The following is a 25264-nucleotide window of genomic DNA, read 5'->3' on the forward strand; positions in this document are numbered from 1 at the left end:
TTTGAAATATTTGCAAATTTATATAAAAAATAAATAAATAATTCACATGTACATAAGTTTTCACAGCCTTTGCCATGACACTCAAATTTGGTCTCAGGTGCATCTCGTTTCCACTGATCATCCTTGAGATGTTTCCACAACTTGATTAAAGTCCACCTGTGGCAAATTCAGTTAATAGGACATGATTTGGAAAGACACACTCCTGTCTATATGAGGTCCCACAGTAACAGTACATGTCAGAACACAAACCAAGCCATGAATTACAAAGTATTGTCTGTAGACCTCAGAGACGGAATTGTATCGAGACGGCACCTGAAAGACTCTCAGACCATGAGAAGCAAATATTGAACACGTTGGTCTGAATGCCAAGCGTCATGTCTTGGAGGAAACCAGTCACCGCACATCACCTGGCTAATACCATCCCTACAGTGAAGCATGGTGGTGGCAGCATCATGCTGTGGGGATGTTTTTCAGCAGCAGGAACTTGGAGACTGGTCAGGATCAAAAGAAAGTAGAAAGCAGCAATGTACAGAGACGTCCTTGATGCCCTATCTTCCAACAGGACAACAACCCTAAGCACACAGCCAACATAACAAACAAGTGGCTATGGAACAACACTGTGAATGTCCTTGAGTGGCCCAGGCAGAGTCCAGACTTAAAACCTGATTGAACATCTGAAAATGGCTGTGCACCGACGCTCCCCATCCAACCTGATGAAGCTTCTGCAAAGAAGAATGGGAGAAACTGCCCAAAAACAGGTGTGCCAAGTTTGTAGCATTAAACTCAAAAATACCTGAGTCTGTAATTGATGCCAAAGGCGCTTCAACAAAGTATTGATCAAAGGCTGTGAATATACTTATTATTTTTATTATATAATAATTATAATAATTATTTATTAATTTTATTATTTAATTATATAAGATTCAAACACTTCCTTCACGTTGTCATAATGAGGTATTGTTTGTGGAATTTTAAGGAAAATTATGTAAAGAATCAGTTTTGGAATAAAACTTTCCGGATGGACTGTAAGACTCTTTGTTCCAGTGAAGGTAAAAAAAAAAAAGACAACTGATTGCCTCCAACTTTGTGGCAACACTTTGCAGAAGAACCACGTATGGGTTTGATGATCAGGTGTCCACCTATCACAAAATTTTTGAGCCTTAGGCAATATATCAATGTTTACACTATGTTCAAAAGTATTGGAACACCTGACTTTTCCAGCCAAAAAAAAAATCACTTGTGTTTTAACTAGATAAAACTTCGACATGCAAATGTTTGAGGCTTCATTTTATACCAATGGACACTTACAGTAGATTTGTAAGCCAGGTTTAAGAAAGGTTGGTGGATTTTGTGTAGAATTCATTAAGCCACAAGAGTGTGAGTAAGGTCAGGCAGTGAAGTACTGTAGGTGAGGTGAAGAAGCCTTGGGTGGTGGTCAGCGCTTACATTAATTCCAAAGGTGTTTAGGAGCTTTATAGCAGAGGATCTTCCATTCTAAATCATCATAACCATATCTTCATGGAGATGGCTTTGTGCACAGAGGCACCGTCATGCTGGAACACGTTAAAGTGAAGAGAAAATGTCATGCTACTGGATCCAAATGCATATATAAAAGACCTATACACTTGTGTGCCTCCACTTTGAGGTAGCAGTTTGTGGAAAAAACCTCTTAATCCTGGTAAGTCAGGTGTTTCCTCTGGGTTAAAAGTTTGGACAGAAAAAAATATTGGGGAAGAAACTGCCATCCCAATATCTGACTAGTGGCATGTCGTGAATAAAGTGTGTGTGTGTGTTAAATAGAAAACGAACATGTCCCAGCTGGTGTGTTTGTCTGTTTAAATGGAGCAATCTGGTCATGCAGGTTTGGATCCAAAGATTCATAAACACAAATGATAAACTGGTACTATTGGCGTAAACATATACTACTTGTTCATGTCGAGTTTAACTCTGTACGTGCTGTGTGTCTGTTCAGAATGTCCCATTCTCAATTAGGAGTATTAGATGGTGGGCAATTTTCAAATGTTAAGTAAATAAATCTTGTATTTAAATATAAAAGACAATGTTTTAAATCATTCGTACATATGGGAACACAGCTGTGCCAGAGTCCGGCTCCGCCCTCCACTCGCACACCGCTGGCACGACGGTATTTCTCTATTGTATAAAGAGAGCAAGTACTATAAATTTTGGAACAATTACAACGCCTTTCAAAGTGTGGAAACGCCTAGTATTTTTTTTTTTCTATGCTTTAAACTCTGTAAAAGGCAAAAACACACATCGATTGGACAGTGAATGACTGGAATAAAAAGTCCTTTGGAGTCCAAATGTGACATTTTTGTCTTTAACAAAATAACTTTGACATACAGTATGAAGAACAGGAGAGAAGATGTGAGCAGACTGCCTCAGCCCCACAGTCAAACATGGAGGTAGAAGTTTAATGGTTACAGGTTGTTTTGCAGCAGGGAAGGTTGGAGACTTATTCCAGGTGAAAAAAGCCAAAATGGCAACCATTCCATACTTCAACACCATGCAATTCCGTCCGGACCGAAGCATATGTGCTAGTTTGTTGTATAGAAACAACAGGAACAGGAAATTCTCAAATGCGACTGGGTGAGATTCTCAGGTGGGGGGAAAAAAGTCAGATGTCACAATAACCCACGTGATACTGTGTATTAGTATTAGTATCTGCTCCTGGCACAATAAATTTCATCAGAATGTGGACTTTGCAACCAGAGGAGAAAACACACTGTACGTTTTTTACACTAACAACCCGGGCGTATACCGGGCGAAGCCCCGCCCCCACCTCGGCATCTCAGACCACATCTCTGTTGTGCTGATCCAACAGGTGTTCAAGACCAGTTTCAAGACCAACAGGTGAAAACCTGTCCATGTCTGCTCTTTGGTACTGCTTTGAATATGTTCAGGAAAACTGCAACCAATTCTATCAACTTGGAGGGGTACACATCATCAGTGACCAGCTACATCGGCATTCATGACGTGACCATCTCAAAGACTGCTAAGGTGCGTGCGCTACTAAAGTCTAGAGACTCCGCCTTCAGTGCAGGGGACAAGACGGCCTTAAGAAAAGCAAGGGCCGAACTGCCCCATGCCATCAGAAAGGTGAAGGGCACACGTGTTAAGCGAATCCACGACCACTTCCAGGAGAGCGGAGACACCCTGCTCATGTGGCAGGGCAACCAGGCAATCACAAACTAAAAGACAACTTCACCTGCTTGTGACCGTGATGCCTCCCTTCCAGATGCGCTGAACGACTTCTACGCCCGGTTTGAGGTGCAGAACAGCGTGGCAGCGAGGAAGATCACCCCTCCTCCCAGTGACCAGGTGCTCACTCTATCCACAGCTGAAGTGAGAAAAACTCTATGCAGGGTCAACAATGCCTGGCACAGACAACAGACAACATTCCCGGCAGAGTTCTTAGGGAATGTGCAGAACAGCCAGTGGATGTCTTCACGGACATCTATAACATCTCCCTGAGCAGCAAAGTTGTTCCTACGTCCCTCAAGCCAACGACCATCATCCCCGTGCCTCAATAACTATCCACCCCATCGTGATAAAGTGCTTTGAGAAGCTCGTCATGAGGCACATCAAGACCCATCTACCACCCTCACTGGACCCCATGCAGTTTGTGTATCATCCAAACCGCTTGACAGACGATGCCATCGCCACGACCCTCCATCTGGCCCTCACCCACCTGAACAATAAACGACACATACATACGAATGCTGTTCATAGACTTTAGTTCAGCATTCAACACAATCATTCCTTAGCACCTGATCAAGAAGCTGAGCCTTCTGAGCCTGAACACCACCTTCTGCTGGATTCTGGACTGGGAGACCGCAGTCAGTCCGGATCGGGAACAGCATCTCCAGCACCACCACACTGAGCACTGGGGCCGTGTGCTCAGCCCACTGCTGTTCACTCTGCTGACTCACGACTGTGAAGCAACACACAGCTCAAATCACATCATGTTCACTGATGACACGACCGTGGTGGGTCTCATCAGCAAGAATGATGAATCAGCATAGAGAGAGGAGGTGCCACAGTTAGCAGCCTGGTGTAGAGCCAGCAACCTGTCTCTAAACGTTGACAAAACCAAAGAGATGATTGTTGACTTTAGGAGAGCACAGAGTGGCAATTCTCCACTGATCATCGATGGATCCTCCGTGGAGATCGTTAAGAGAACTAAATTCCTTGGTGTTCATCTGGCAGAAAACTTCACCTGGTCACTCAACACCAGCTCCATCACCAAGCAAGCCCAGCAGCACTTCCTGAGAATGCTGAGTAAAGCCAATTTCTCTCCCCCTATCCTGACCATGTTCTACAGAGGAACCATTGAGAGCATCCTGAGCAGCTGCATCACTGCCTGGTTTTGGAACTGCACCGTCTCAGATCGCATAACCCTACAGAGGATAGTGGGAACAGCTGAGAAGATCATCGGAGTCTCTCTTCCCCTTTATCACGAACATTTACAGCATACAACCAAGCCGACAGCATTGTGGACGACCCCACACACACACACACACACTCCTCACTCTATCAGACTCCTCAACACACAAAACTGAGCTGGAACTGAAACTCACACACACACTCACTCAGCTGTGTGTTACTGAGCTGCTACAAATCTGAACTTAAACAAGCACTCAATACTCATTTCAAACATCCCGGTCCTACACGGTGTTGTTCTGCACCAGGTTGAACACGGTGAACTTTATGTGGCGAGGTCACTTACTTTAGTCCTTAGCTCTGTGTTCTGTTATGTAACTAGGTTGTTTTATGTAGCACCACGGCTCTGGAGAAACGTCTCATTGCACTGTGTACTGCATCTACTATATATGGTTGAAATGACAATAAAAGCTTCTTGACTATTAGTATCAAGCCACAAACACAATGGATGGCATAAAAATAGGTTTTGAGACGTACACCCAGAGCATTCCATCATATTTTTCTAGGTGGTGTTTATGTCAATAACAGAAACAGCCAGAGTATGAGTATGAGTATATGGATGGATGGATGGATGGAAGGAAAAGGTGTAACAGTACACATTCGTATTGAAATCTTTCGGTACAGGGCTTTTGGTTCGGTACACATATGCAACAAATGCAATCCTATTTACGTGCAGAACATTTGAGACATCTGAGTTGCCTCAGAAACGTATTAAGTGGCGAACCACAAGTTTGTTTAGTCTCCGTCTCTCACTTCGAGTGCATTTTTATTATTATTAAACTTGAAAACATACAGAAAAAAAACTAGAGCTAGCGCAATGTCAATGTGACTACTGACTCCGTTCTGGAAATACGATTTGTTTTCCATAGCCTTATAGCGCTATGGATTCGTTAGCGTTTATGTCCTGCTTCAAAACTTTCTCTTAACAAATATAAAATTCCTGACAATTCCACATATTTAGGGAGTGAATGATGGAAAAAATTAAGACATTTGTTAACGTCTTCTGAAATAAGTAGAACAGTTAAGTAGATCATACTTGATTTAGAAAATTGTATATGTAAAACACACACACACACACACACACCTGTATTACCCAAATGGGGTCTAACGAATGTAAACGAGTAAATACAATTTTTCTATTTATTTAATTTTATATAATCACTTTAATTTGTGCCAATTTGACTGATTACTCAATTTAATCAATATAATAAAATTATTAACATATATTTAAAAATAATATAAAAATATTTTAGATGTTTTTATACCCAAGCAGGCATTTTATTTAAAATTGTTTACCAACTGGTAGTTGTTTATTTACCATTATATAAAAATACATTGAATATAACAAGTATATGGACATAAGATTCTGTTATAAAAAAAAAGTCTTGATAACTTGGGTTTTGGCGAAACCGCTTTTCCTGAGAAGACGACTTTCATTGAATGTATAAACGAGTGAATGACAGTAAGGACTAAAGTTGTTCACTCAGAATTTGGACACCACTACAAAATGGCTGACACCCCTAATAATGCAATATATAGGACATAGGGAGAAGTTTCAACACAACACAAAAGTGTGGAGTGAAGGATTTATAACCTTTTCCAGATCCTTTCCTAAAAAATAAAAGATCATTCCTATTTAGAGTGACACCCTATATTTTTCCAGACAAATGACAGTTGGTTCAACGGAATAATCCCCCGGATCAGATGTATTAGTGTAGGGTTTAGTGGACAGGAAGCCCTGCTTAATCTCAACCCCTTTCACTGCACCATAAAAGCCACGCTGCCAGGACTCGTCTTTTCTGTTTACAGCCCTGAGCATTAACCTTGGATCTTTTGCCATCTCGTTCTCCTTCCAAACAAGCGTATCAGGGTTTATCTGAGGCAACGCTAATCAGTAACAGAGACACAGCAGTCTGACTGATCTACGTTTCCTACAGCTGTGCCCATTTTTAAGATTGATCATCACCATCACATCCCCACACACACACAAGTTAACCCCGAACCCGAGTTAAATAGGTGTATACCTGACCACACACAAACTGTTGCAAAAAAACATGGAAGTGTAATTGTATAAAATATTTGTTATATGCTGAAGTATTATTATTATTATTATTTCCCTTTACTTGAACTCCTTCGACCTGACAATGCTTCCTAGCACAAAGCCAGCTCCAGGAAGACCTCCACAGTCTAACCGAACACCTGAACACAGTGATCAGGAACACTTTGAGGCCTCCATCTGATCTCACTAAAGCATCTGATCTCACTAACGCTCTTAAAGCCTGCTGAAGAATCCTCACAGCCGTGCCACAAAATCTGCAAAGCCTTCAAAGATGAGTGGAGGATATAATTATAACGGAAAATGGGGACTGGATACAAAATAGGATGTTCGGCGCGCATGTGAGATGTCTGCATACTTTTGGCCCAGTAGTGTGTCATTGTTGTAAAATTGTATAAGTTAAAAAAAATAACCACATTACACAAATAAAAAAAAAAAGTTTAAGTCACAATTCCATAGGATTGTTAAAGTTAAAGGGAATTTAACCGTTTTGGTCGCTATTACTGCTTCACCACAGATTTAGCATGTAGCATTTTCCTACTAGCATTAAAACAGGCACAAGAACAGATGCTGGGTTTGAAATTCCACTGATTCACGTGACAAAATTTTCCTCACCACACACACACACACACACACACACACACACACACGTGCAAGACCGAACAAAGCCCTTGTAGCATGCATGAGAGAAAGTTCTGACTGAATTAGCTTGTTAGCTTGTCTGTAGAGGTTATTAGCTAGGTCGAGCTTGGGGCATGTGTACCTCACAAAGTGGGTGACAATTATGATTATGATTATTACTGTTAATTCCAATACAACAAATGTGATTATTTTCATATTACAAACAGCAATATTTCTTTAGCACAGAATTAAATTCAACACCAAGGCTCAGCCGTGGTTCATCCAAAAACCCACGTGAAGCACTCACTTGTAACGCAAATGGTACAGCAGTTGGCCACGTGCCTGCACCTCAAGTTCCAGATTTCCACCCAGAATCATGTGACAAAACACTTCTCTGTGTCGCTTGCGTTGTAATATAGCGACGTCGCTAAACGTCACGTGTTGGATTTGACCGCACCATAACAAAAGATAATGCTGAATATAGACATGTGACGTGTCAAAACACTCGGCACATAAAGGAGAATTGTTTTGTGTGATTTTTAATGACAGAATGAATGTCCGGTAAAGAATTTTGCACAAGCACCACTCACTTTGAGGTAAATTCTGGTTTTGGTATTAAAGCATATCCTGTTGTATTTTTTAGCTTTTACCCCCACAGCAATTTGCAGTGACAAATCTAAAAAAATGTTTAGCTTACATTCAATTTACAGAAAAGTTACATAAACCACATAACAAGCATCACTCTCTATTTCCCAACTGAAGGCGATAATATAACGAAAAAATGTAGATTGTCATGTTAACCAAAAAGCCCAAAATGTTCTGGTTTGCATGTGTTGTGTTATTGCACTAAGATTAGAGACTAATTAACGGCTCTTTGGCTTTAACCAAAATGAAACAAAAAAAAATAAATCTGCTGCTCTCAAACCTAAACAGCCTTTCAGGCCTCACACCACCAGCCAACAGCTGACCTTCTCTCTCTCTCTCACACACACACACACACACACACACACACACACACACACACACACACACACACTCTATAATCACCAGATATCACCCTCTTGACAGAACCTTGAGAAGGCTTTAGATCCACACTACACACACACACACACACACACACACACACACACACACACACACACACACACACACACACACAGTGCATTAAGCCCAGGTAATCTCAGTACGCATTTCACAACGGCCCCATCGTGAACTGAAGTAATGACAGACACAGAGCATTGAGATTCTTTCTCTCCTGTTGCCAGGGATCAAATATACAATACATACTGTTGCACATTCAGACACAATGTGTTCCCTTCAAGCTAAACATCAAACGCCAAAAAAAAGCATATTTTAAACATATTTTACTACTGACCAAACACACTATAAGAACAAAAGCACTGGGGCGGCTGACTTTTCCAGCCATATGTGGTTCTCACAAAGTTGGAGACATACATTTGTATAGGATGCAGTAGAATGAAATTTTCCCTTCACTTGAACTAGGAGATCCAAACTTGTTCCAGCATGACAATACCCCTGTGTACAAAGCCAGAACTGTGAAGATCTGCTTTACATGGGGTTGGAGTGGAAGATCTCCTGCTATAGAGCTCTAAACCCTACTAAACATGATGAATGTGAACGCTGACTGCACCCCAGGAACCTCCTCACCTCACCTCCATCAGTGGCTGAACGAATCTCACACAAATCTCCACCAAATGTAATAGAACATCTTCCCAGAAGACTGGAGGTTATTATAACAGCAAATGGAGACTCAATGTGGAATGGAAGCACACAAAAAGAAGCACTCAGCAATCGTACGGTCAGATGCCTACAAACTTTTTCTCTCCTGATTTGTGGTGAATAGTGAAAGCATTAAGAAATATTTTATTAAAGATTAGGTGATGTTTGATTGGAAGAGCAGTGAATATACAGGAACAACCTGAAATTACACACAAGACATGAGACACGTTGGTCTGTATTTAACTTGGCGTAAATCTTAAGCGAAGCCATTTGGGTGTAGTACATTCTAACTACTAGAGACCAGTTTATCCGTTTACACCCAAAAGGAGGAGTGGATCAAGAGCAGTTTGTTAGTTAGTTCTAAAACAGAAGACATTTATCAATGGAAGGAGTCTCCAATGTCAGAACTTTGTACCAGACAGAGGGAAAGCAGTAAATTTCACAAAGGCTGGTGAGGGAATGATGATTTAGAGATCCTAGGTAGGCGTAGGTGGTTTGCGGACAATCAAATACACAAAATGCCGCAAAAATGCAGCTATAAACAGAGCAAAAATACTTTGCTTTGTTTACTGATTTCTCTACTAAACCTCTCAATATAGAGAATTTTAAATCCAGACTGTTTAACATGAAAATTATAAAATAAACTAAAAAAATATTTACATTTCTCAAAAGCAATCATGAACAAATATTTGATCAGGTACACACAATTAGTATTTACATGAGGAACAATGTAATCTAATAACAGTGACCTAATTAAAAAAAAAAAAATGAAAACATAGTTTAGTTTGGTTTTTGGTTTAATATTACAGGATACTACTGATAATTATATAGTTACATAACACTAATGATACACCCTAGCATGGGAATGTAAATAAGGAAATCCAGGGCATTATGTAAGCTAATGAAGTCAATGTAAGTTTGCCTAAACAAGTATAATTAAAGTAATATATGTAGGTATATGTAAGCCAATATAAATATTTGTGGGAAAAACTCTTAGTTTCGTAGTGGTTAAAACTCTAGACTTCTGTTCGGAAGGTCACCATTCACATCCCAGCAACAATTCCTTAATCCTCAACTGCTCAGATGTATAAATAAGATGATTATAGGTCACTCTGGAAAAGGAATTCTGCCAAAATGGCAAATGTAAATGTAGGTCAGTGTAAGTCTATGTTGTTCTATGTAAGTCACTGTATGTCCATCTAGATCTATGTAAATCTATGTAGGTCCATGGTAGTTACTGTAAACCCATATAGGTTTATGTAATTTAGTGTAAATCTATGTAGGTCCATGTAAGTTACTGTAAACCCATATAGGTTTATGTAATTTAGTGTAAATGTATGTAGGTCCATGTAAGTTATTGTAAACTCATAGGTTTATGTAATTTAGTGTAAGTCTATGCAGCTCTATGTAGGTCCATGTAAGTTATTGTAAACCCATATAGGTTTTTGTAATTTAGTGTAAATGTATGTAGGTCCATGTAAGTTATTGTAAACTCATAGGTTTATGTAATTTAGTGTAAGTCTATGCAGCTCTATGTAGGTCCATGTAAGTTATTGTAAACCCATATAGGTTTATGTAATTCAGTGTAAGTCTATGCAGCTCTATGTAGGTCCATGTAAGTTCCTGTAAACACATAGGTTTATGTAATTTAGTGTAAGTCTATTTAGGTCCATGTAAGTTACTGTAAACCCATATAGGTTTATGTAATTCAGTGTAAGTCTATTTAGGTCCATGTAAGTTATTGTAAACTCATATAGGTTTATGTAATTTAGTGTAAGTCTATGCAGCTCTATGTAGGTCCATGTAAGTTACTGTAAACCCATAGATTTATGGAATTTAGTGTAAGTCTATGCAGCTCTATGTAGATCCATGTAAGTTACTGTGAGCCTATTTGGGTCTATGCAATTCAAGGTAAGTCTAGGTGGGTCTATGTAAGTTACTGTAAACCCATCTAGGTCTATGCAATTCAAAGTAAATCCATGTATGCCAATGCAGGTCCATGTAAGTTACTGCAAGCACATTTGGGTCCAAATAATTCCATGCAAGTCTTTGTAGGTTTATGCAAGTCTATGTAGGTCTCTGTAAGTCTAGGGTTGTATATATAATTAACGTCTGCACCGTTTAGCTTTATTTATTTATTTTATGAAAAGTCTTGGTCTCTAAAATTAGCCACAACAACTTCAAATCTATTTATACACTTGTTTTTTTTTAAAGGTAATCATCCGTATTTGTTTTCCTCTTTAGTTCAGACCTCGTTTCGGGTGCTGTTTATGATCTGTAAACATTCCAGTCTGTTTCTCTGCGTCTCAGGTGTTGGACAGGTAAACAGGTAAACGCTCGCGCCGCCGACTTTCGGTGCCGCGAGCTCGCGCTCTAACTCACCTCCTCCAGGCCGGTCACGGTGCTCCGGCAGTCGCTCATTTTCTCCAGGAAGCACGACGTGGACGGCGACGTGATGTCCTCATTCGCCAACGAGACGAAGTCCGAGATGTTTAGTTTCTCCGGCATGGCTTCGAGCGGTAAACAAAAATGCATGCACGAGTCCAAACTTTTTTTCCCTCCTTCGCTTTCTTTTCATTCAATCCAATTTATCAATTAATCACGGAGCACGAGCCCTTGATTAAAATCCATTTCCACGGTAAAAAGAACGAGGAACGTGAGGCACATAATCCGCGTGCGAAAGTGCGCAGCAGTAGGGAGAGGCGCGCGCACGCTCCACTCTCACGTCTCACTTACGTCTCACTCACGCCACCGACCGCTGCGTGCGCTCGTGTGCATGTGCATGTGTGCGTGTGTGTGTGTGTTTGCACCCTCTCCGGCAAGAGCGCGTGCTCGTAACTAAATCACGTCACGTGGAAATGTTTTGGGTCGTCCCTAGCCAGAGCGAGAGGGAAAAAAACACAAAAAGTCGATTGTGTCTGATGTCCACTGTTCACACACACCTTCTTATTGACGACAAAATCCGCGTTATCCAGTTTCCTCCACCACAATAGTGTGTTAAAGTGTCCCTGAATTCAAAAGGGGTGTGTTTCTGTACCTATTGTTTTTATATGTCTAATTTATTTTTTAAGTTCTGAAAAATCTGTTCACTTCCCAAATGCTGCAAAGAGTTCAGATGAATCCAGTCTTTATATCATATTCGTCCAATGAAATGCTCTCTGGAACGCATACGCCCACCCTTAGGGGGCGTGTCTTTTGCTATACTAAGAGTTTGTTAGTAGGAATAAACTTATTGCCACAGATCAGCCATAGGATTATCACCACCTGCATAATATTGTGTTGGTCCCCCTTTTGCTGCCAAAACAGTCGTGACCCATCGAGCATCAAAAGCATTCACTTCATCAGCAGTTTGGGCTACAGGAGTTTGTCTGTTGGATCGGACCACACGGACCATTCTTGCTCCACGCGTGGATCAATAGGCGTGTCCGTGTTGCTGGTATACCACTGATCCTTCCTTGAAGCACTTTTATTTTAATAGATGGAACATCCTACATGAGCTGCAGTTTTGGAGATGCTCTGCCCCAGACGTCTAGACATCACATTATGTCCCTCAAATCCATACGTTTGCCCGTTTTTCCCTTTTTTCAAGACGTCAACTTTAAGGACAAAATGTTCACTTGCTGCCTAATAAATGCCACGATGAAGAGATCATCAGTGTTCTTCTCTTCAGCGCTCATAATGTTATAATGTCATAATGTTCTGGCTGATCGGTGTATAAGGAACGATATATGTAAAGAGATATTCTCTATATCCGTAAAATATCCCACACAGTATGTACATTGTATGTACAACGCTACAAAAATGTTTGTGTACCATCAATATTATAGAGGAACGTAGAAGAACAGAGCGCTACATCACACACAGGAATCTCATACGGAGAGAATGAATGTTATAAAGCGAGAAACCCAATGCACACATTTTAACACGTCTCCTTTCACTGTAGCCACAACTGCACCTCCCGCATACATCATCTCTAACAGAAGCATCGATATTCACCTCAGAAAAATGATCCCGGGATTTTTATGCATTTTTTTCTGGGGATTTGAATTGATGGCAAATTGTGGGTTTTTTTGTGCAAATTTTACAAATGTAAAAGTATAAATGAAAAAGCTTAACAACTATTTGACCTTTCCTCACGATGTCCAGCATTTCTTTAAAAAAAAGTCTGTCTAGTAAATGTCCTCGTACGTGTATCTGCGAGCAAATCGATTTCTTCTCAGTCATCGTGGAATGTTATTTAATTCTCACAAATATTTTTTGAGTTTGAGCAGTTTGCAGCAGATTTCATTTTTCCTCCAATCAAAGGACATGAAAAATGCTGATGTGATCGGACGCCTTCTAGAGGGCCTTGGAGTGGGCCAGTCGCAGTCTGATTGGTCGAAGCAACAGCTTCAAGCAACGTAGATTTTATACCATAAAAAAAACGTCTGATTGGATAGGAACTCCAGTCTCTTAGGTGTGCTATAAAACACTATGAAATCAAGATAATAGACTATTTGAAAAATGTAATATATATACTGTATTCATGGACAAAAATATATTTAATCGTAAGGCAGTGATTTTGATAGAGTTGCTGGCCTTTAGTATGCAGTATAGATGGTATACAGTTATATAGAAGTTCATCTCAATCAGCGGTCCCCAACATTTTTTGCGCCACGGAACGGTTTCATTTCGGACAATATTTTCACGGACCAGCCCTTAAGGTGTGGCGGATAAATACAACTAATTAAAATGATACGACCATAAAAACTGATATTTTCTAAATATAATAATAAACGTGAATCCACTGTGTTGTTGTTTGTTCATTTTGCTCGCTTGGGGGTTTGAATTGAGAGGTAATGTATGTTTGTTAGCGGCCGGAGCCCCTTTAAGAAGGTAGCGGATGGAGGTAAGACATGTAACCGAGGCATCATGACATGCATCAAGAGTGAGTCATAGACAGATGTGGAGGAGAGAATTCGGTCATTTTCCAAAATAAAACATCGTTCAGAATCAGATAATAAATAAAACAGAAATAATGTTTTAAAGTTATGTATTCTTTCTGTGCAGCTCGGTACCAATTGACCCACGGACCGGTGCTGGTCCGCGGCCCGGAGGGGTTGGGGTGATGGTTGTTGAAAAAAAGCTGGTCTTGGTGTAAATGTCTATGTTGAACAGTTTATGACTGGAATTTGAGAGGTTGATGATGATGATGATGATGATGATGATAAAGGTGCTCAATGGCGGGTGCCAATGGTGCATTGTGAGGTTTTAGAAGTTCTTTATAGGGCTTTCCATTCACAGTTAGGAAGCGTTTAAAAAAGAGCAGAAATACTTCTTGCATATAAAGTCACCTCCTTAAACTGTGCTCCAGAAGGACGTACGTGTTTTTGACGGGGAAAAAAACATACTTTTTCAAAAAGAGATTGCAAGTAATTGGACATTCTGACACATCACATAACAGAAGAGAGTGCTGTTGAGTAGATGGACTCACTGTCCTGCATTTCCTTGTTGCATTTCAGTTTTTCTCCACGCATTATTCATTACAGGGGTGCATATATTTATATTAAATAATCATATCCTTTACCGTTTCCGAAATGCATTCCGTTACAAAAGTCCTCCTCACCACGCAAGGACTTGTGGGCGATATTGCCAGACACTCTACATTGCCGTTTGCGCCACACTATAATTCCAATATCGCAAACTACTTAGAACAGATAGCAGGCAAATTGGGATTTATCGGTGTGTGTTTTCCCAGACATAAGTGTCTTTTCCTTTCTTTGGTTGAGGGAAAAAATTGTTGAAATTGATCCATTTGAATAGAAGTGGAATTTGTATACACGTTACTACTACTTACTGATCAAAAATGCTATTCAGTGGAGATTTGTTCTCGTTCTGTTAGTAAAAGTCAGGTACTGATGTAGGTGAGGTGAGGAGGACTGGGGTGTGTTCACATTCATCATGTTCAACAGGGTTGAGGTCAGAGCTCTATAGCTAAAGATCCAGGCAAAGCATGGAACACATATGGCTAGGAAAGTCAGGTGTCCCAATACTTTAGTCCATATATTGTGTATATTGTGTCCAAATAATCTCATCGATCATTATCACAATATCATTAGGGCTCCATTTTCTTTTTAGCCTTACCTTCATTTCAATTCAATTCAATTCATTTTTATTTGTATAGCGTTAGAACATTGTCTCAAAGCAGCTTTACACAGATAGAGTGGTGATAAAAAATGGATATGTTCTTTATAAGTGTAAGTTTGTCCCTGATGAGCGAGCCGGTGGCAAAAAACTCAAGGAAAAACTCCCCAGGATGGAATAAGGAAAAAACCTTGAGAGGAACCAGACTCAAGAGGGAACCCATCCTCATCTGGGTTGCACATGAACATCATGAAATGTCTACTGAAATATTCCAGATGGGTCTCAGAACCTGATATGTTGTTTGTATTCATTTTTTCAAAACCTGTAAAGGTTTATCATGAAAAAGGATGTTTTCCATACAGGATTGTATTCAGAGTCTTTCTATCAAAATGAACCTGTAGTGGATTCGGATGGCCAAAATTTGTTGTTTACCAGCGGGATGTTTGGCGCATTAGCTTCCATTATTAGCTGAGAAAATCTACCTGGAAAAAGATCTTTGTCTGAACACATCTGGTGATTCTTGTGTAAGGTCTACAACCTGCTGAGCTTGATCTGTAGCATTTTTTTAACCTAAGACAGCTACGTGTGACCAAACACTCTACACCACCAGAGATTTATAGCAAAGTCTTAATGCCTTAATGGAATCATCTATATAAAAAAATTCACAATTGTTCATTTAATTTCAGATATTTTTGACTCTATCGCATGAAAATGTTCATTCAGCACTGCTGCGCTAGTAAACCTCTTGCTAATAGGCAAATCTGTGTTGTTCTACGACACTGAGCTCCAAATGAATGTATTCAGATAAAGAGGTTGAAGAAGTTGAAGAATGAAGAATTTCTGTTAGAGGTAAACATGCTAGCATGCATTAAAGGAAATTGTGTACAACCTTTCGAATATAACCAAACATGTCTGACAACTTAAATGAAAGGATTGCTGTTTAAACTGTCCTGTAGAAATATTAGAATTTGGGCTGTCAAAATGAACGTGTTAATAACGTGTTAACGCAAATTCATTTTCACAACACCGATTTTTATTAACGCGCGATTAATGGGGCATTTCTGTTTGACCGTTTTTTTTTACTAAAGATAAAGTAAATAAAAAAGAGGCGAAATTAAAACATTCAACGAAACATACATTGATTCACGACGTCTTTTCTTTACTCATATATAAAATAATAATTAATAAACTCCACGGAAAAATCATTTTTAATCACAAAAAATGTGTTTTACTGAAGTCTCACATCAAGCACCAAAATCCGGCAATTAAAACCGTCCGTGTGGAAACGTAGCAAAAGTTCCGTTTGGTCTCCTGATGATTTACGTCATTTAAAACACCATCATTACTTTAAAACAATGACAAGACTTTTTTGTCTTCGTGCTCTATGTTGAGTTTAATTTCATTATTAATAAACATACACGAATAATTAACATACATCCATATGGTCCTTGGCCATGTTGATTAGATTAATAAAAACGTGAAAAATACACATACATATGTGCGATTAAGTTGCGATTAATCAGGAGTTGACTTATGATAATTATGCGATTTATCACGATTAAAAGTTTTAATCGATTGAGAGCCCTAATTAGAATATTTTTAACATATATGTCACATATATTCAATTCAGTTCAATTCAATGTTATTTGTTTAGCACTTTTAAATTAAATCAGCTTTGCAGAATTTAAATAAATTAGCATTTATGGCATTTGGCAGACAATCCCTTATTCAGAGCGAGTTACAATTCTAATTCGAATTAAGGATGGATTTGGACTCCAATGAATATCAAAAGTCTAGTGCAGGGGTCACAACCTTTTTTGAAACTGAGAGCTACTTCTTGGGTATCGATTAATGTGAAGGGCTACCAGTTTGATACACACTTCCAAAATAACGAATTTGCTTAATTTAATTATATGTTAATATTAATAATTAGTGATGTTACTTAATATTGTCATTTTAAAATTCACACCAATGCATGTGTGATTTTTAAAAAGAATAGCAACAAAAAAGTTAGATGCAGCTCACTGGTAAGTGGCGCTATGGTGAGCTATTTTTAGAAAAGGCCTGCGGGCGACTCGTGTGGTCCTTGCGGCAACCTGGTGTCCGCGGGCACCATGTTGGTGATTCCTGGTCTACTGCAATGTCACAGGCTCTTTAGACCTCACATTAAAACTGCTTGTGAATCAGCTGTTTGGAAATCAAGTGGAAATTCCTTCTACCACTTCAATGCCAGAGCAGAGAAGAATCTGGAAGCATGTCTTCATTGTATTCTGAGAGATTCAGATAAGTCCTGAAAGCTAGAGGTGTGCTGGTCCTTTTTAGTTGTAGTTAAGCAACAGTCTTTTAAATCTGATGTAGCAGCTAAAGGAAGCCAGTAGACGGAGTGTGAAAACAGGGTGGTACTGGAGAACCTAGGAAGGTTGAAAACAAGTCATGCGGCTGCATTCTGGATCAGTTGCATCAGTCGATTGTCTTTTTAAACAAGAACAAGTTGCAAGAGTTTAGTCTTAATACGATGAGGGATTGAAGAAGCACCTGAATGTCCGGTTTGGACAAAAAAGACAAATGTTCCTGATGTTGTAGAGGAGAAATTGATATGAGCGTGTTAGATTAGCAACACGAGAAGAAAAAGACTGTCCAGTTGATTGTCCATGGTTACCCCTAAGATTAAATGAGATCAGAAAGCTTGCCATATGTTTTACTCAATGGCCCAATATTAGCTTGGCAGTACTGGGCAGTGCTGGGCAGTACTTCAACCCCCAACCTTATAATCAGCAATCCAGAGACTTTTCCATCCAGCCACCACTTCACCACATCATAACAAAAGGAAGTCGCGAGACTGTTTGTACAAGATAATGAGGCTCCATTTGATTCTTTTTTTTTTCTTTTTTTTTTGGAAAGAGGTCTGATCAGTCCACACCCTGATGGGTTTGTCCTACAAAAAAAAACCCTGTCAGTAAAGCAAACAGGATGTGTTTGGAGTAAATATCCTGTTGTATCAATGTTTCTGTCTCTCTCTATGGTGTGCCACTGAGAAAAGTTTGTGCAGATATCATCATCATCTAATAATAATAATAATAATAATAATAATATTGATATTAATAATAATAATTCATTGCGAGGTAGCCAAGAACTTTGTTATTTATGTTAGAAGTATTGAAATGATTAAAGTAAATGAATCTGTGGAATAATGTGGTGTGGAATGGTGTGACCAGGCCAAATATTTTTACCACATGGACAATCTTCTGTACATATGACTTCCGTTTTCTTTTTCTGTAACATATTCAATGCAATGCAATGAATTTTTATTTCAACAGCGTCATCAACAATGGACATTGTCTCAAAGCAGCTTTAAAGAATGAAGGATTTATAAAACGAGGTTCACTTATATTTAAATTGATGCCTCCAAAAGGAACCCATCCTCATTTGGGTGTCACCAAGAGTATGATTATGATATATAACATCAATTTGTGCTACTGTTAATAGCTGCTATAAGATTATTCGTAACTACGAACGGGGTGTTCAAACCGGGACTTTTGAGTTTATAAAATAAAAGAACAATCCAGGTTCATCTCTGAAGGACGTACGGCCATCTTTGAAACTTTTACACCAGTCAAATGTCTTACTGTGGCTGAGCGTCTCATCACCGCACTGTGCTTGAAGTCTGTAGATATCCTCACCTTCATTTACAAGAAACTTCATCACCACACGCTGTTCTATAGAGGCACTAATGCTGTTGTCTTCCATCTTGATTAATCTTTGGACTGGCCCCCTGACATGTGCGCCACCTATCAGTATTAGGACACACTAGCAACTACTACTACATGTAGTACCGCCACGCTAGCATTCATTTTCAGACCTGAGAGCTACTTCTTGGGTATCGATTAATGTGAAGGGCTACCAGTTTGATACACACTTCCAAAATAACGAATTTGCTTAATTTAATTATATGTTAATATTAATAATTAGTGATGTTACTTAATATTGTCATTTTAAAATTCACACCAATGCATGTGTGATTTTTAAAAAGAATAGCAACAAAAAAGTTAGATGCAGCTCACTGGTAAGTGGCGCTATGGTGAGCTATTTTTAGAAAAGGCCTGCGGGCGACTCGTGTGGTCCTTGCGGCAACCTGGTGTCCGCGGGCACCATGTTGGTGATTCCTGGTCTACTGCAATGTCACAGGCTCTTTAGACCTCACATTAAAACTGCTTGTGAATCAGCTGTTTGGAAATCAAGTGGAAATTCCTTCTACCACTTCAATGCCAGAGCAGAGAAGAATCTGGAAGCATGTCTTCATTGTATTCTGAGAGATTCAGATAAGTCCTGAAAGCTAGAGGTGTGCTGGTCCTTTTTAGTTGTAGTTAAGCAACAGTCTTTTAAATCTGATGTAGCAGCTAAAGGAAGCCAGTAGACGGAGTGTGAAAACAGGGTGGTACTGGAGAACCTAGGAAGGTTGAAAACAAGTCATGCGGCTGCATTCTGGATCAGTTGCATCAGTCGATTGTCTTTTTAAACAAGAACAAGTTGCAAGAGTTTAGTCTTAATACGATGAGGATTGAAGAAGCACCTGAATGTCCGGTTTGGACAAAAAAGACAAATGTTCCTGATATTGTAGAGGAGAAATTGATATGAGCGTGTTAGATTAGCAACACGAGAAGAAAAAGACTGTCCAGTTGATTGTCCATGGTTACCCCTAAGATTAAATGAGATCAGAAAGCTTGCCATATGTTTTACTCAATGGCCCAATATTAGCTTGGCAGTACTGGGCAGTGCTGGGCAGTACTTCAACCCCCAACCTTATAATCAGCAATCCAGAGACTTTTCCATCCAGCCACCACTTCACCACATCATAACAAAAGGAAGTCGCGAGACTGTTTGTACAAGATAATGAGGCTCCATTTGATTCTTTTTTTTTTCTTTTTTTTTTGGAAAGAGGTCTGATCAGTCCACACCCTGATGGGTTTGTCCTACAAAAAAAACCCCTGTCAGTAAAGCAAACAGGATGTGTTTGGAGTAAATATCCTGTTGTATCAATGTTTCTGTCTCTCTCTATGGTGTGCCACTGAGAAAAGTTTGTGCAGATATCATCATCATCTAATAATAATAATAATAATAATAATAATAATATTGATATTAATAATAATAATTCATTGCGAGGTAGCCAAGAACTTTGTTATTTATGTTAGAAGTATTGAAATGATTAAAGTAAATTAATCTGTGGAATAATGTGGTGTGGAATGGTGTGACCAGGCCAAATATTTTTACCACATGGACAATCTTCTGTACATATGACTTCCGTTTTCTTTTTCTGTAACATATTCAATGCAATGCAATGAATTTTTATTTCAACAGCGTCATCAACAATGGACATTGTCTCAAAGCAGCTTTAAAGAATGAAGGATTTATAAAACGAGGTTCACTTATATTTAAATTGATGCCTCCAAAAGGAACCCATCCTCATTTGGGTGTCACCAAGAGTATGATTATGATATATAACATCAATTTGTGCTACTGTTAATAGCTGCTATAAGATTATTCGTAACTACGAACGGGGTGTTCAAACCGGGACTTTTGAGTTTATAAAATAAAAGAACAATCCAGGTTCATCTCTGAAGGACGTACGGCCATCTTTGAAACTTTTACACCAGTCAAATGTCTTACTGTGGCTGAGCGTCTCATCACCGCACTGTGCTTGAAGTCTGTAGATATCCTCACCTTCATTTACAAGAAACTTCATCACCACACGCTGTTCTATAGAGGCACTAATGCTGTTGTCTTCCATCTTGATTAATCTTTGGACTGGCCCCCTGACATGTGCGCCACCTATCAGTATTAGGACACACTAGCAACTACTACTACATGTAGTACCGCCACGCTAGCATTCATTTTCAGACCTGTAACATTTCCCGGTTTGCCTTGAGTGTATCTAGTGTAGTAGACAGTTTAATTATATTGCCAAAAAAGTTTTTACCACCAAATAATTGTCACTTCTTCTTTTTCTTTCGGCTTCTCTCATTAGGGGGCTCCACAGCGAATCATTCTTCTCTATAACCCCCTGTCCTCCAACTGCCTCTTTCAACCCAACTACCTGCATGTCTTCCCTCACCACATCCATAAACCTCCTCCTTTCTTCCTCTTTTCCTCCTTCCTGGTGGCTCCATCCTCAGCATTCTCCTACTGATATACCCCATGTCCCTCCTCTGCACATGGGGTATCTCAATCTCACCTCCCTCACCTTGTCCCCAAAACGTCCTACATGTGCTGTCCCTCTAATAAACTCATTTCTAATCCTGTCCATCATCATCACTCCCAACGAACATCTCAACATCTTCAGCTCTGCTACCTCCAGCTCCACCTCCTGTCTTATGTATCTGCATATAAAAAGCCATTGCTGAAAACTCATCAACCAGTCAAGATTTACCATCTGATTTCTAGCCATTAAAATCTCATTGATCTTATTTTAACAATAATCATGACTGTTTTAAGATTAGGTAGTAAAGTTTAAATTTATTCTACCTGCAAAATTGAGCTTAATGACCATCAAAGACATCATTTGCTGACTTATTTTAGCTGTAATAATATTTAATAACAAATGCAGTATTAAGTCACCACACTTTTCCAAAATAGTATCCATTATTGTCATTATTTCTTTATACAAATTACTTTTTACTTAGTTGTCCTGTAGTTTAATTTCAGTTTCTCATGTCGAATATGTTTCATTAATTGGTAAAAATGCGCATGTATGCGTGCTCTTGATTTTAATAGTAAACCTGTTTTTAGTTTAAATGCTGTGTTTATTTGAAGACAGAATATCTAATGATTGCGAATCTCAAATTCAGAGGAGTCCTCTCGTTCGGTAGCTCTGGTTTTAAGATCTTTTTCACGCAAATTAATCACAATCTGTTAAAAACAATATTTTAAAGTGTTTTAATGCTTATTTTCAGAATTTTTTTTTAAAGTCTAGATATGTTTCCTTATTTCAAGAAATCTTACCAAGTGTAATTAGCTTACAGCACTGGCAGATTATTTGACTTTTTACTACTCTGTATCCTCTTAAATCATGCATTTATTACTCATATTTAGACGGTTGAGTTTTTTGCAGTGTCCAAACAGTGACCCTTTTTTTCTGGGACACTTCTTTCCTTATTGTTTATGAGTAATATTTTTATTCTTACAACCGATTTTCTCCACCAAACACTGCTGTACAGCTAAAGGTGGCAAATTCACAACTAAATCTAACAATTATGGTCTGAGATTATAAAAATCAAACACCTATTTTAAAGCCTTTACATGTACAAATTATTTAAATCCGCACTTTTACACGTTAAGGACTGCTTTCTGTCTTGCACCTTACAAACACCTCAAACTCAGAACTTCAGTATGTTTACATCTATTAGGATGAATACTGCACCTTACACATTCAGATGTTTACGAGAAATATTCACCCGGCTTATATATATAGAATCAGTATCAGAATCAGGTTTATTGGCCAAGTGTGCTGACACACGCAAGGATTTTGGTTCCTGTATGTCTGCACAAATGGTGGCATTGACAAATAAAAACCTTGATCAAAAAGAAAACTTTGTTAATTAAGAATAAAATTGGCGCAGTTTCATAGGAACCCTGGAAACCCTGCAGTCTGAGCATGAGTTTTCTCCGTTCTTTAATAACATTTCATTCATAAATATTATCATAAAGTGTTTTATTTGGACAGGAAGTATAGCCAGGGGTGTTTTTACATGCCGTGAAACTACTCCTTTCCTTCCACCCTCATTGCTAACCCAGCTACCAGCATAACTCGAAATCTCCACATCAGGGAACTCACAAGCAGAAGCTCTGCCACAGTAAAATCCATTGTCTGAAGCTCACAGATCCAAATACTTATAAATCACAAATATGGGATTAAAATGGTAGATTTGAAGAGCAGAGACTGTTGTTTTAAATCCTGGAAAAACACACGTCTTACACACACACACACACACACACACACACACACACACACACACACACACACCATATGGGACATATCTGAGCTCTGACTCTGAGATCTGCAAGCAATAATCTCTTTCTTTTCTTTTTCCTTGCGCTCAACAAGACATGAGGCCTCCGTACTTCCTCCGCATGGAAAATGTATACAGTGGTTAGTGGTTATATGACCAGCCTGAGTTATAAACCACACTAATCCATGGTCTTTGTGTGTGTGTGTGTGTGTGTGTGTACTCTTATTTCTAGCTGAGTGCTTTCTTTTACTCTGCTTGCATAATTTGCAGGAATTTGCACTGACTTGCTGAATAATTGAGGCAATTAATGATTATATTTATTTAAATAATAATAAATAATTGACGGAAATCCTTTCAAGATAAACCCTCGTCACAAACGTATTATTATATGCAGAACACAACTTTGTAGTAAAATGTAAACCTGAGTTAGTTGGGGCTTAATCGTCACCCAGAAGCCTTTGCAACATTTCTCTTATATATATATATATATATATATATATATATATATATATATATATATATATATATATATATATCGTTGTGGATTGGATTAAGTGTGGGTTTTTGGGAAAAGGTGCCTCCGGGAGAAAGTGAACGGCGAAAGGAAACGTGTATTTACTAAGCTACAAAGAGAAGAAAAGAGTACAGGTGTGTGTTTGTGAATATGTGTGTAGTTTTACTCGGAAATGTAAAGAACAGCGAGAGAGAAAGAGTGTGTGAAAGAAGAAAGAGTGTGTGGAGGATTTGCCTGAATACTCTGTCTGAATAGCAGTGGAACCGAGCTGCCCCCTTTTTCAGCCTCTGTCTTTTCTCCAGCTTTCACACTCCAACCCCCCTCCTCCAAACCCCACCTTCCATTGTGACCTAGGTCACAATCCCGACCAACCGGGCGTGCACAGAGGCGTGTTTTGGAACAGAGCATGTACAATGAGAAGTGCGAAAGCTCTGTTCCCGTAAAGGTGAGAGAAGGAACGTCACATTTCCCAGCACACTCATGACTCTCATCTTCACCGTCCAAATCTGCTGACTCGAGCACAGTTATCTGTTAACATGACATGATTTACAGTAAAACACTGATATTAAGTACCGTGAGCGGAGTATGGAGTGAAAGTCAGATTTGGAGTGAACTCAGAAACAGGATTTTGAAGTTTTAGAGGTTCTGGCTGTGCATCAGAAGGATGAAAGGGAAAAAAAAAGATCAAGTCAGACGTTTTATGGGCTCCTTTATTCACCCTTCACAATGAGAAAAACTATTCAGATCCACACACTACAGGCGGTGGTGTAAAGTATTTGAGTTACTGTGTTTACATCAATTTCTGGCTATTTTCTATCAAAGTTATAACTTTTACTTTCTACTCAACTACATTTATGATTCAATAGATATACTTTTATACTCGACTCTATTTAATTTCACTTAATTACAATTTTGTACCTCTGTTGAAGATGACACACATCTGCTGCCTGTGAGGGACTTTTTTTTTTTTTTTAAACACATCTGGCCTCAATTTCAGTCCAAAAAAAGAGCTTGAATACATTTTCCAAAACTTTAAGAACCCGGTGTTTTTTTGTTGAAGTTGCCCCTCGGAGACTGAGAGTTGCATCACTTTCAGCTCTGAATATTTGGTTTTACCTAAAAGAATAAAAAAACATGACTTCCCTCTCATTCATCCATTGAATACTAATGATTATGTGATCATTTATTTATAATTGTATTTATTAATTGAAGATCCCTTCCTTAAAAGTTCGCTTTACTACAATGTTTTATTTTTGATTTTTACCGGCGTGTATGTTTCATTCTGGCATGTTGAAGAAGCAGTTGTGATGACTAACATGTGTCTTGAGGACTAGTGCATCCTTGTGCCTACGTTCAATATGAGACAAATACTCAAGTACTGTTCAAATCAGAGACTTAAAGACTTACTCAAGTCATGTTGGAATCTATTTCAGTGCCTTTCAGCTACCTGTTACACCTCTGACTATATAGGCAAAACGTCTTGTACAGCCATGTGTGGTTCTTCTACCACAACGATAAAGGCTCATTATAGTTTCGGATGTATTTGGACGTGGTAGTATTACATTATCATTTCACCTTATGGTCAGGTGTCCACACACTTTTGTCTATGTAGTTTACATTTAAAACAAAAAGATTGTTGGGTTATAACGGTGCGGACCAGCGTCAGACAGTGCATTTCACACACAGTGAATTAATCCACCTCTTAATACCATCAGTGTTACGTCAAGTCTGTAGAAACCATCAATA

General features: G+C 38.9%; 1 protein-coding gene across 1 annotated transcript in view; it reads right to left on the minus strand.

Annotated features, from left to right (window-relative positions):
• The window catches only part of asap3 (ArfGAP with SH3 domain, ankyrin repeat and PH domain 3), a 49914-nt gene extending 38024 nt beyond the window's left edge, over positions 1-11890 (minus strand). Inside the window, exon 1 of the mRNA XM_046855428.1 lies at positions 11261-11890. Within this exon, the coding sequence (XP_046711384.1) occupies positions 11261-11413 (153 nt within the window). The 5' untranslated portion in view covers positions 11414-11890. The remainder of the gene's footprint in view (positions 1-11260) is intronic.
• Between the last annotated feature and the right edge of the window lie 13374 nt (positions 11891-25264).

This window comes from Silurus meridionalis, chromosome 8, assembly GCF_014805685.1.
Source record: "Silurus meridionalis isolate SWU-2019-XX chromosome 8, ASM1480568v1, whole genome shotgun sequence".
Taxonomy (NCBI): Eukaryota; Metazoa; Chordata; class Actinopteri; order Siluriformes; family Siluridae; genus Silurus; species Silurus meridionalis.